We start from the raw sequence: 12199 nt of genomic DNA, 5'->3' as shown, positions 1-12199 counted from the left end.
AAAACTTCCTGCAGGAGTTTTGTGAGCATGGAACCAAATTGTCAGGACTAAGCCATGGGTCCATATCATATTTGCACAGTTGTGAGATTCTTAGTGGAACACGAGAACAGCCACAAGCAAAGGCTGGGAGTGGACAGAGTGCTTGTGGTGTGGAAGATGTTCTACAATTACTTCGAATTCTATATATTGTTGCTAGTGATCCATACTCTTCATGGAGAAGTCAGGAAGGTTGGAGAAATTTATCACATTAAAAACAAAAGATGAACGAATAAAATATCTCTTAATATATGGATTATTCCCCCCCCAAGTTTACTGTGGTCAATGTTTGTTCCTGATAGATGATGATGGTCAACTTGAGTTCAATGTTTCACCAGAGGAATTCACAAGCAAAAAAGTCACTACAAAAATCTTGCAGCAAATTGAGGTAATTTTAAATTGATATAAATGTAAATTGTGGAACATTTATTTCCAATTTCATTTAAAACGAAGCATTAAAATGATACACATTTCCAAATATTTGAGAAAATGATTGCATTTTTTTAAAAATTGCCTGAGTAATTTTTTTGACTTCAGTGATACTTACATTATAACAAAGTTGAGGTTTGATTGTTTTTGGAAACACAAGTTTTTACATTTAAGTTGCTTCTCATTTGTATTATTTATGCTGTTTTTTGGTACAGGAACCCTTGGCTTTGGCTAGTAGTGCTTTGCCAGACTGGTGTGAGCAGTTGACCAGCAAATGCCCATTCTTAATCCCTTTTGAAACTAGACAACTGTACTTTACCTGCACAGCATTTGGTGCGTCAAGGTAAAAAAAAAAAATCTGGGTGATATGGCTTTGCATGCATAATTTATTTGCATTACATTCTGTTTCCATGTTTGCAGTTACTAGGAATCTTGCCTTTGTATTTGTTTTATCCTCCTGAAGGAATGATAAATGTTCAGTTGAAAACTTGATGTTGCATCAAAAATGACATAGATACCATAGCCTAATTGGTTTTTTTAATTTTTATATCCACTCTCAGCACGACTTTGAAAATAGTTATTTGAAATCTTTTCTCCCATGTGATATTTACTTTCATGTTCATCTATGTTTTTAGAGCAATTGTCTGGCTACAGAATAGGCGTGAAGCTACCGTGGAAAGAACCCGAGCAACCGCAGCGGTGAGGCGTGACGATCCAGGAGAATTTAGAGTTGGAAGATTAAAACATGAACGGGTTAAAGTTCCTCGAGGTGATATGTTAATGGAATGGGCAGAGAATGTCATGCAGATTCATGCTGACAGGAAATCTGTTCTCGAGGTAAGCAATTTTTTAAAAAAAAATGTAATTTCAATTGGAATAATTATGGCTCTAGGTGATTAATGGTGGAAAAGAGACTTGAGATTTAACAGGTTTTCCTGCTCCTGAAATTCCCAAAGATGAACCACTCAGATCAGCCATTCTCTTTGTTTTGGATTCAGCTCAAAGTTTTATGGGGCCTTCTTCCTTGTGAAACAGGTCAAGTTTAGCTGGTTTATTCCGTACTTGCCTCCTGACGACTACATTAAAAAATATCTATTACGTGATGAAAAGAAAGAAAGGATTTTACTCTGAGCGTAGCCAACTAGGAAATAATTATTTTTGAACATTTATGAAAGAAAAAAAAAGGAACATGTCATATTTTAAAAAAAAAGAATTTTAGAGTGCAATGGTTTGGACATAATGAGTTCTTAGGGCACCTTGAAGCATAAACTCGAGGATGTGAAACCTTAATAAAAAGAACTTTAAGCATAATTTTTATAAAATGAACATTTTAGTGAGGTTCTTCAACTTGATGTTCCTGTGCAAATTTTTCGGTGTCAGGCTCCAAATTGAATAGAGATAGTTGAAGGTCATCTCTTGTGCTATCAAGTCTGGTCCTGGATTTTGTCAAGGAAACTATCTTGCTGAATCCACATTCAACTCAAGATGTTGAGGGAAAGGCAATGAAAAATATTTCAGCCTTTTCCTATAATTTTGGAAATCTCTTCAGCAGATCATCCTTAATCCAAAAAAAATTTTTTAAAAATTGATTGAACTTGCAGCAGGCATTTACGTCACTCTAAAGGTCAACCACTCTTGAATTTCTGGGTTTTTCCTCAGATGGATCTAATACACAATATAGATAACAACATAACATAACAATTACAGCACGGAACCAGGCCATTAGGCCCTTCTAGTCCGCACCGAACCAAACACCCCTTTCTAGTCCCACCTCCCTGCACAATGCCCATAACCCTCCATCTTCTTCTCATCCATATACCTGTCCAACCTTTTCTTAAATAATACAATTGACTCCGCCGCCACTATTTCTCCCGGAAGATCATTCCACACGGCTACCACTCTCTGAGTAAAGAAGTTCCCCCTCATGTTACCTCTAAACCTCTGCCCCTTAATTCTTAACTCATGTCCTCTTGTTTTAATCTTTCCTCCTCTTAACGGAAATAGTCTATCCACATCCACTCTGTCTATCCCTTTCATAATCTTAAATACTTCTATCAAATCCCCTCTCAACCTTCTACGCTCCAAAGAATAAAGATCTAATCTTATCCAATCTCTCCCTATACTCTAGATGCTTAAACCCAGGTAACATTCAGGTAACATTCTGGTTAATATTTTCTGCAGATCTGTGTGAATTTGCTTGAGGTGTTTCACAAAGTGTAATGTCTTCATCCTTCAGTGCGTTTGTGTTCAAATTTGGAAATTGTAAAAACATGCATAGTCAAATTGTAAAAATTCCATGTCTGATATTGCTGTAATTGACTTTGAACTTTTGAAGAAGGCCCTGTAAGGTCTTGTTCAATAAATTGAGTTTGTCACAGATATCTGTCAGATAAAATATGTCTACCTCTGCATCAGAGTTTTTCTCTATGCTTGTGAGAAAGGAAACAATTATGGCCCAGAGTGCAACTAAACAACAATGACAGCATCATCGGGAAATATTCTTCATTTTCTTCAGACAGATGCCAGAATAGATGGTCTTGAAGGAGATGTGATTTTATAAAGTTTACAGTCTTTATGATAATTAAAGCAAAGCATTTAAACATCTTCCTTTGAGCTATTAAATGCTCCCAGTGAATTATGCAATGATCAGTAAAGACTTGAAGGTACAACATTTTTCAGGCGTGTGATGAACCCTCTGTGTTGCCCAACCTTGGAATTGGCACCATTAGTTCAGCTATGTTCTCGAATAGAATACTGTTCTTGTTTATGTAATGCTTAACATATTTGAAAATAGTCAGTCCCATCTTTTGGAAAACAGCATCTCTTCCATCAGATCGTTTCCATTCCAGAATCTGGTATGAAGCTTGGGAAGAGGATTGCTCTCTTGCAGAGTGGGTTTGTCTAATTGTAAAGAGAATTTCTTGGTTTGCAATGAAATGACTGATTGTTTTTCATTGTTCCTTGCCATCTTATCAATTCTTCTAGAAACAATGGAATTATGCAAAGGAATTGCCTGAATAGCGTTGTGGGTGTTTTAAATTCATGATGTCAAATATTATGGACAGTGAAGGCAAAATAAGTGACTCAATGACGTTATGATCATTTCCACTTTTTGCAATCGATTACGAGCCCAGAGGACCACAAAACCCAACAGCAATAGATATTCACCAAGACAAATCGTTACTTAAACAAAAGTTGCTTTTAATTATCTTTAAACATGAAAATAGAATCAAACTTTAACTTATCGCTATTGACTTAACTAACCTAACTTAACCCCCTTATTCTAAGAGCACGCGTATGTAATGAGTGTGTAAGTTCAGAAAAGTTCATTGGTTCACAGTCCAATCTCACTTCTCATTCCTCCAAGTTCACTGGTTGCAGGCAGTTCTTATACTGTGCACAGAATTTAACATTTATAAAGGCTTTGGTGCTTGAAAGGTAAATGGTTACCACTCAGGAATGTTCTTGTCAGTTTTGAGAGATTTATTGCACGCTGGACACCCAGCCACTTCAGTGTCTTGCCAAAGAAACTTGCCCCTTCAGGGTTCTCCTCTTTCTTTCAGGTCACCACAGAGTGCCTCATATTCCAAGTGAAACATTAGACAGCCAGTCCTCTCCTCTTGCATGAGGCAGAAGAGCTTTCACCAGGCAAAAATAAGAATCTCTCTCTCTCATCTGTTGCCTTTTTGTAAGCAACAATCCATTAGTGAAGTCTCTTGGACACTCTCCAATGCTTTTGCAAAGGCTCTGAGGCCCCAACATGTCCAACATTAGCAGAGCTTCAGTATTTTAAATAAGATCTGTTTTAAAGTCTTTGTATGTGACCAACACTAACAATACCTGGCCCAATTTAGCTCCCAAAAACATATCTATATTCTGTCACAACTTACATGAATCAAGAAGATTTTTTCTCATTTCTGTGACGTTTCAGTTATCATCTGTTTGAGCATTGGCCTTTTTTTTTAAAAAAATGTATTTAATTGTTTGCATCATTACAGGAAAAAATGAATAAAACATTTAATCAAATATCCACAGCCAATGAAACAAAAAAGTACTTTTATATATTTTCTCCCCATTTCCCCCCCCACACCCAAAAGTAAGAAAAGAAACACCTACCATTTAATATACAATAATATTAACATAGACCATCATTAATTGTTATTAAAGATTACTAATTAAGAGGAGTGGATAGGATAAAAGCAAGTCTTTTGAAATTATCTTGAAGGCTTTTAAAGTAATCTAAGAATTTATCTTTCTCTTTGTGTGACCTCCAAATGTTTTTTCAGCTTGCTTGGCCTCATGGTTTCATTTGAAAATGCATTCAAACAAATCAAGCACATGGGCAGAGAACAGTTTAACAGAGATATAAGAAAAGATGGGAGACAAAGTTAAATATATTTTTTTTAATATTTTATTATTCTATACATGCTCTCTTTCTCTTTGGCTTGGCTTCACGGATGAAGATTTATGGAGGGGTTATGTCCACATCTGCTGCAGGCTAGTTGGTGACTGACAAGTCCGATGCGGGACAGGCAGGCATGGTTGCAGCGGTTGCAAGGGAAAATTGGTTGGTTGGGGTTGGGTGTTGCGTTTTTCCTCCTTTGTCTTTTGTCAGTGAGGTGGGCTCTGCGGTCTTCCACCTCACTGACAAAAGGAAAGATGGGAGACAGTTAAATATTTTTTTAATATTTTATTATTCTATACATGCAGTAACTACATTTATTATAATAATACAAATTTCAAAAAAGCAAATTGCTTACATATATGATGGTTTCCTCCCCCCTCCAAAAACAATATACAAATTGAAAAAAGTTAAAAAAAATATATAGGTATAAAAAAGAAAAAGAGAGTTCAAAAAAAAAGAATCTGATTTCAGAGAGAGATATTGTGCAGTACAATTCATCAGTTCTAAAATGAACAAACAGGCGAATTCCACAGGGCTAGATGGATAAAATGAATATCACTACAAATTTAATCCCTTTATTTGAGTGTGTGGGCGTCATATTTGTAAAAACAGAATATTTATTTCTTAAATTATAACTAATTTTTTCCAAAGGAATTCAACTTTGAATTTCATCTTGCCACTCTGGCATAGTTAAAATGTATCTGTTTTCCCAAGTAATTGCAATACATTTTCTCGCTACTGCTAATGCTAATTTAATAATTTCAATTTAGGACATACTTCAATATAAAAATAAATCAAAATTTAACAAAAAAACAACTCCTGTAACTTGTCCCAAAAAGTTACCTAGAAAGGTCTCACATTGGGACAAGACCATGTAGAATGTATAAAAGATCCTACATTTTCTCCACACCTAAAACATTTGATCTGATAATCTGACTTCAGTTTCTGTGACTTAAGATATAATTGATGTAGAAAATTATATTGAACTAATCTATATATTACATTGATAGTATTAATCATCCAGTCCCTGCATACATTTTCCCACATTTGTTGTTCTATTGTAATATTCAAATCTGTTTCCCATCTCTGCTTAGATCTTTATAATCCTAATTTAGGAGTTCCTGCTTGTAATAATGAATGTATCAAAAAATATTTATTTTTCTAACAACCCTCTCCTAATAAGAAGTTTTACCTCATTCCAGCTAAACAAAAACATTGTTGGTCCCAACTTCTCTCTCAAATATGCTCTTAGCTGAAAGTAACAGAAAAGAGTATTACGTGGTACAGCATATTTGTTTCTCAATTGCTCAAATGACATTAATTGACTTTCATAACAATCTTCAACATTAGTAATCTGTTTACGGTAACATATTTAAAAATTCATCTCTTGAAAAGGCTAAAAGAGGAATAATCAATGGCATTTTAGGTGATAAAGACCCTCCTCCAATATACTGATTTATTTTATTCCAAACATTAAGTAAATGCTTCAAGTTTGGATCTCTTTATCGGCAACCAACAGTTTTGATTCCCATTTGTATATCAATTCTTCTACTTTCTTTTCTATTTTATTCAATTCTATATTGATCCATGCTGGTTTTCTATTTTCAAAAAAATAAGCCAAGAATCTTATCTGATCTGCTCGATAATAGTTCCTAAAATTGGGAAGATGTAATCTTTCTAATTTGTATTTCCATGTTAACTTTTCGATAGAGACTTCCCATCTTACCTTTCCAAAGAAATTTCTTTATTTGTTTATTTAAATCTTGAAAAAAGTTTTTGGGGTATTAATATCAATAATGTCTGAAAGAAATTGTTTCCTGGGAAATTTACCCTTCCAACTAAAATGTTCAAGAATTTCATGTATTTTACGTGACAATAATGGAACCTTTACCATATGATAAGAATTCCACCGAATACTGCCAACATTTTTTTGCTGAGGAACTCATGGGCAAAATTATTTCTAAAAGTAACAAAAATTAACTATTACAAAATAAAAGCACTTCTGCAAGGATTTGCTCAAAAGTCATTTTAAATCTCATGGAAAATAAAGAGCAATATATTCCATCTTCAATAAAAGCTAGCAGAAGGAAACACACATTTACCACCTATCACAAAACAAAGTGGGGGTGCTCGCAGACACGAGATATATGGAGTAAAACTTCTCAGGCTTCATGCTTATTTCCTGGAATTGAAGGCGATGGAACAAAAGAGGAAAACCACGTGGAAGGAAATTCATAGCCAAAGCTGGTTCCATGTCAGTCAAACAATTATGTAGAGGCAAGGAACGTTCTGAAAACATGGGTAATTTTCTGCATTTATCAAGGTCCTTCTCTGTGGTCTTTAAATGTCTCTAACTTTGTCAAGCAACAAGAGATCTTTTCAGCTATTCAGCAAAGCCTAGCAGGAAAGTCCTTCTCCAAAAATGATTAATTTGTTCAGTTTGCATACCCCATATACTTTGGGCTTCCCTTGTAAGGACTTCATTTTGTGGCCCTTCTCTTCCCCCCCCACCTTTTCATTAAGAAGGGCTGACAGAGACTGTTGAACCTCAGTTATGGTAGTAAAATGTTGAGCCATTTAGTCTCCAAAATAATCACTGATTATTCATGGTTTTTGTCACATTCCAAATTTGCATACCTCAGTCACTGTTGACCTCACTGCAGATGTGCTGTCCTCCTTTCGTAGGTGGAGGTGAGGGTAGGGTTAGGGAATGGGCCTTTTTGGAGGTGAGTGAGCGGAGAGAAGATTTGGTAGATACTCATTGTATTTAAATGTTTTGGTTATATATCTTGATCCTATGTATTTCAGTATATTCACTTCTTGTGACTAGTATAAATATATGGCACTAGATCATTGCTCAAAGATCAAATTGACAATGTGTTGCTGGTGTTTTTAGGTTGAATTTTTAGGTGAAGAAGGGACTGGACTTGGCCCCACTTTAGAATTTTATGCACTCATTGCTGCTGAGTTTCAAAAGAAAGAACTTGGAATTTGGCTGTGCGATGATGATTTTCCTGATGATGAGTCCAGACAGGTAATTAATTCGAAATAAAAAAATTATTTTGCCATGCAGTAATAATTATGCTTATCATTAAGTTGTAATTGTTTTTATGAAATTAGTTTCAAGTAAAAGTTATCCAAAATTGTTGTATGTTTTGCTTCTCTGATTAAAATAGGTCGACTTAGGAGGTGGACTGAAGCCTCCAGGATATTATGTGCAACGATCTTGTGGACTTTTTTCTGCAGCATTCCCACAGGATAGTGAAGAAATGGACAGAATTACCAAACTTTTCCATTTCCTTGGAATTTTCTTAGCCAAATGTGTTCAGGACAACAGATTAGTGGACATTCCAATTTCCAAGCCTTTCTTTAAACTCATGTGTATGGGAGACATCAAAAGCAATATGAGTAAATTATTACATGAATATGGGACACATGTAGATGGTGACTTGCATTATACTGAAAGCCAATCTGAAGCTTCAACTGAGGAAGGTCAGGATTCTATATCTGTTGGAAGCTTTGATGAGGACTCCAAATCAGAATTTATTCTTGATCCTCCTAAACCCAAGCCCCCTGGTTGGTTCCATGGAATTTTGACTTGGGAGGATTTTCAATTAGTAAATCCACACAGAGCTAGGTTTTTGAAAGAAATAAAAGAACTTTCTGTGAAAAGACGGCAAATACTAAGCAACCGGGCTTTTTCAGAAGATGAAAAAAACACTCAGCTCCAGGAGCTCACTTTGAAGAATCGATCAGGATCAGGACCACCACTTGGCATTGAGGATTTGGGGTATGAATTTTCTTATTTGCATTATGATCATAAGATTATATCTACATATTTTCTCCTTATTTTGTAGAGGCTGCTCAGGTCAAGTAATAAAAATATAGATTTGTAAATGTGGAAAGTGTCAAAATTGTCTCTTCTGATTTGGCACAAAAGGCATCTGTAAGATGAATGCATGTCAGTAAAATAACTAAATTGGCATCCACATTAAATAGCTTGTGTGGAGAGTTTTAGTCTGGAAAGAGGAACATTGTGTTTTACTGCAAGAACTCCTTGTCTCAAGTACTCCTGATACTGACTTTGTTGAGTGGCAGTGTTAAGTTCTTTTTGAAGTTCTTTTATACATCTTGTGATGTATAAAGTTAAATAAAAAAAGCTTAGCTTTCAGATGGTGTTCATGGGGCAGTTGAGAATTGTCTTGATTTTTGAGTTGTATACTGGTTAGTTAAGTGGCTAGTGTTAATTATCTATTTGCATTGGTGTTTGATAGGAGAATCAATGGGAGTTGATGGACATGTAAGAAATGGTTACATGAAAATAAGTGGGATGGAAGGGACTGGTGGGAAAACTGTCTGCCTCTTTGTCATAAAGAATGAAACTTGTATAAATCCATGTCTCAAATTGCTGGAGTCCACAGGTGGAGGGCAAAGTGCGGCAATTGCCAGTTGTCTGTGCACATTACATACACTTTCACAAAGAGCTCTAGAGCCCCAAAAGTACCACTTGAGGTTCAACCACATGCACAGAAGGCATGATTACTTTGTATGTATGGTGTTCTGCTGAACTTGTAACTGATCTCAGTGTGGTTCAGAAAACAATATGATGTGGCTTTCAATTTCTTTCAAATGAACTTCAGACTCCGAAGTGAAATAATTATTACCACACAGTCCTTCATTTGACTTGTTTTTCATTTTTTTTATATAAAGCACTTTCTTTCATTGAAATTTCATAGAATAAATTGACACAAGCAAAGTAGCTAATTCAATGGGACATATATTATGCAGGTGATGTTTCTTTTAGGTATCATTGGTCATATCTGTTGGGAATATGGTCATTCTTGGGTATGTGTTCACTCTTCTGAAATTTCGGTCTTGGTCTGTTTATCGATACCAATATAAATTCCAGATAGTTGAATTTTTCTGGAAAATTGTACTGATTGTCTGAGGTTGAATCTATTCAGTGACTTATCATGTGTGCACAAAGCAAAGGTTTGAGTCAAATTCTAAAGATGTTTGTGATTCTGTAAATTTTCCAGTCCTAACAAGGAAAAACAAGCAAATTGACAGTTTATTTTAAATTGTTGCCTTAACTACTTCGTTTAAATCTTGCAGGCTGAACTTTCAGTTTTCTCCTTCATCTAAAGTACATGGATTTACAGCTGTTGATCTAAGGCCTAATGGAGATGATGAGGTCAGTGGTAAGATTATCAGAAGTAATTGAGATCAAATGTTATTTTGCCTCTGTATGGTCTTCACCTTTAAACTCCTACCCCCCCCCCCTCCTTTTTAGAGCTTGCTTTTGATTCAATTTCATGTTATACTTCAATCAAATGTATTTTTGTTTTAGATGGTAACAATCGATAATGCCGAAGAGTATGTTGAATTGATGTTTGACTTCTGTATGCATACTGGAATACAAAAGCAGATGGATGCTTTCAGAGGTACTTGTTTTCTTTGTAAAATTTAATGGGCCTGGTTTTGCTGTGGGTCAGGGTATTTGTTATGTTTAACATTCAAAATATGTTCGGGCCATAGTCTCCTAAATGTAAGTTAATAGTTGAGTCATAAAGACAATGTGAGATAGTCGCATGTGGAAAACAAATTTCACAATTGTATGAATTGATCTAAATTTTGGACATTTGTAGCATCTCTCTTAATCTCCGGATTTGCAGGCGGATTTCCATGTTTTGATGATTAAGAATTATTTTGTCCTATCCAGATGGGTTCAACCGTGTCTTTCCTATGGAAAAACTAAGTTCTTTCAGTCACGAAGAGGTGCAAATGATCCTTTGTGGAAACCAGTCACCATCTTGGATTGCAGAGGACATCATTAACTATACTGAACCCAAATTGGGTTACACCCGTGATAGGTATTAATGAATAATTCTGCATGCAAATAATGATCAATAATGAGTGACTGTTTCATTTTTACCATCACTTATTTTTTATTGTTGAGTCATGATATTCTCTTTATACTTAGCAGGAGATCAAGAATGAATTCAGACTAGCTGTTTTATAAGGGCAATCTTGAGCGATTTAGATACTTGTATCTTTTTGGAAATGATGACCCAATCTTTGAGTAGCACTACCTTAAGATCAATTGTCTTTTTGAGCCTCTATTGATTTGGAAGAAGCTGAAGTTGAACAAATTTATAAAGGGAAATGGAAAACTCCATTTACTTTTTATTTCCAGTAACAAATGTAACTTAATTGTGTGCTGGGAATTTTGAGCTCCCTTTTGACATTGTAGATGCTGGAAAAATCGATGATAGTTTCCTGTGGAATATACCTTCAGGGGTTGTAGCTAAATAATCAAGATTGAAATAAATTTCAGGTAGATGTTAAAATTGTTTAAAAAAATGTGATCTGAAGTGCAAATTCAAATGTTTCCTGTTCTTCCCTTCAACTGTGCGTGGTAGGTGACAAATGATGAAAAAATGGGAAGTAATACTGGGACATTTGAGGCTTTCTTTCACTGCAATTTATGATGCATGAGGAGGTTGAGACTTCTTTGCAAAATAATTAATAAATGCTTCCTCCTTTTGAAAAATCCTACAGTATCTCCAATGGGTAGCATGTGTTTGAATAGTCACATATCTTAGTGATTGACATGCTCATTATAATAAAATGCAGACTCTGAAGCTAGCTTTGCAGTGTTTCATTGTTTAATTTATTAATAAACATTTACACACAATTTCCCCTTCAAAGTTGCAACAACTAATATTTTTTTAAAATATTAGCTTCTATTTTGCATTTCAGTAATGTTATAAAAATGAACTACAGTCTGTCCCACTCATTGCCTTTATCACTTTCATTCCCTCAGTCCGGGATTTATCCGATTTGTGAGAGTGCTTTGTGGCATGTCATCTGATGAAAGGAAAGCATTTTTGCAGTTTACCACTGGATGTTCCACTCTTCCACCAGGTGGACTTGCCAACCTTCACCCACGACTCACTATTGTACGCAAGGTATGTAACATAGCCTTAGAATGATCACCTAACTGAATTGTGTAGGAAAATCTGTCAACTTTTGAGTGAATTTTTGCATAATCTGTTCCAGAATGGGAAGAATTAAGATTGTTTCATTCCTTGAAAATTCATTTTAACTGGTTTCAGATCTGAATATTTGTAAATTATTTACCTCCTCAAATGCCTATGGCTTGCAATGAAGGATCTTTTTAGATCTGTTGAACTCTACCTAAAAATCTGTCATCCACCTTTTATTAAAAATACTAATGATAGCCAAGCTATTTGTGTACTAGTGGGACCCCAGCTATTTACAATATTTATTTGGGATCGAGATGAAAGAATTGTATGTAATATATCC

General features: G+C 35.2%; 1 protein-coding gene across 7 annotated transcripts in view; it reads left to right on the top strand.

Moving 5' to 3' along the window:
- Window positions 1–12199, top strand: part of hectd1 (HECT domain containing 1) — a 111530-nt gene that overhangs the window by 92922 nt on the left and 6409 nt on the right. For 4 of the 7 annotated variants that reach the window (XM_069916705.1, XM_069916703.1, XM_069916700.1 and 1 more), the window contains 10 exons: window positions 15–228; window positions 309–424; window positions 681–808; window positions 1101–1302; window positions 7767–7904; window positions 8047–8660; window positions 9986–10064; window positions 10221–10314; window positions 10593–10743; window positions 11697–11841. In XM_069916705.1, the coding sequence (XP_069772806.1) occupies window positions 15–228; window positions 309–424; window positions 681–808; window positions 1101–1302; window positions 7767–7904; window positions 8047–8660; window positions 9986–10064; window positions 10221–10314; window positions 10593–10743; window positions 11697–11841 (1881 nt within the window). The remainder of the gene's footprint in view (window positions 1–14; window positions 229–308; window positions 425–680; window positions 809–1100; window positions 1303–7766; window positions 7905–8046; window positions 8661–9985; window positions 10065–10220; window positions 10315–10592; window positions 10744–11696; window positions 11842–12199) is intronic. The other 3 variants (XM_069916706.1, XM_069916701.1, XM_069916704.1) reach the window with 1 other exon arrangement.

This window comes from Narcine bancroftii, chromosome 2 (assembly GCF_036971445.1).
Source record: "Narcine bancroftii isolate sNarBan1 chromosome 2, sNarBan1.hap1, whole genome shotgun sequence".
In the NCBI taxonomy this organism is placed as follows: Eukaryota; Metazoa; Chordata; class Chondrichthyes; order Torpediniformes; family Narcinidae; genus Narcine; species Narcine bancroftii.
Note: the sequence above shows the minus strand (reverse complement) of the source record. Positions and strands in the feature narration are given on the sequence as shown.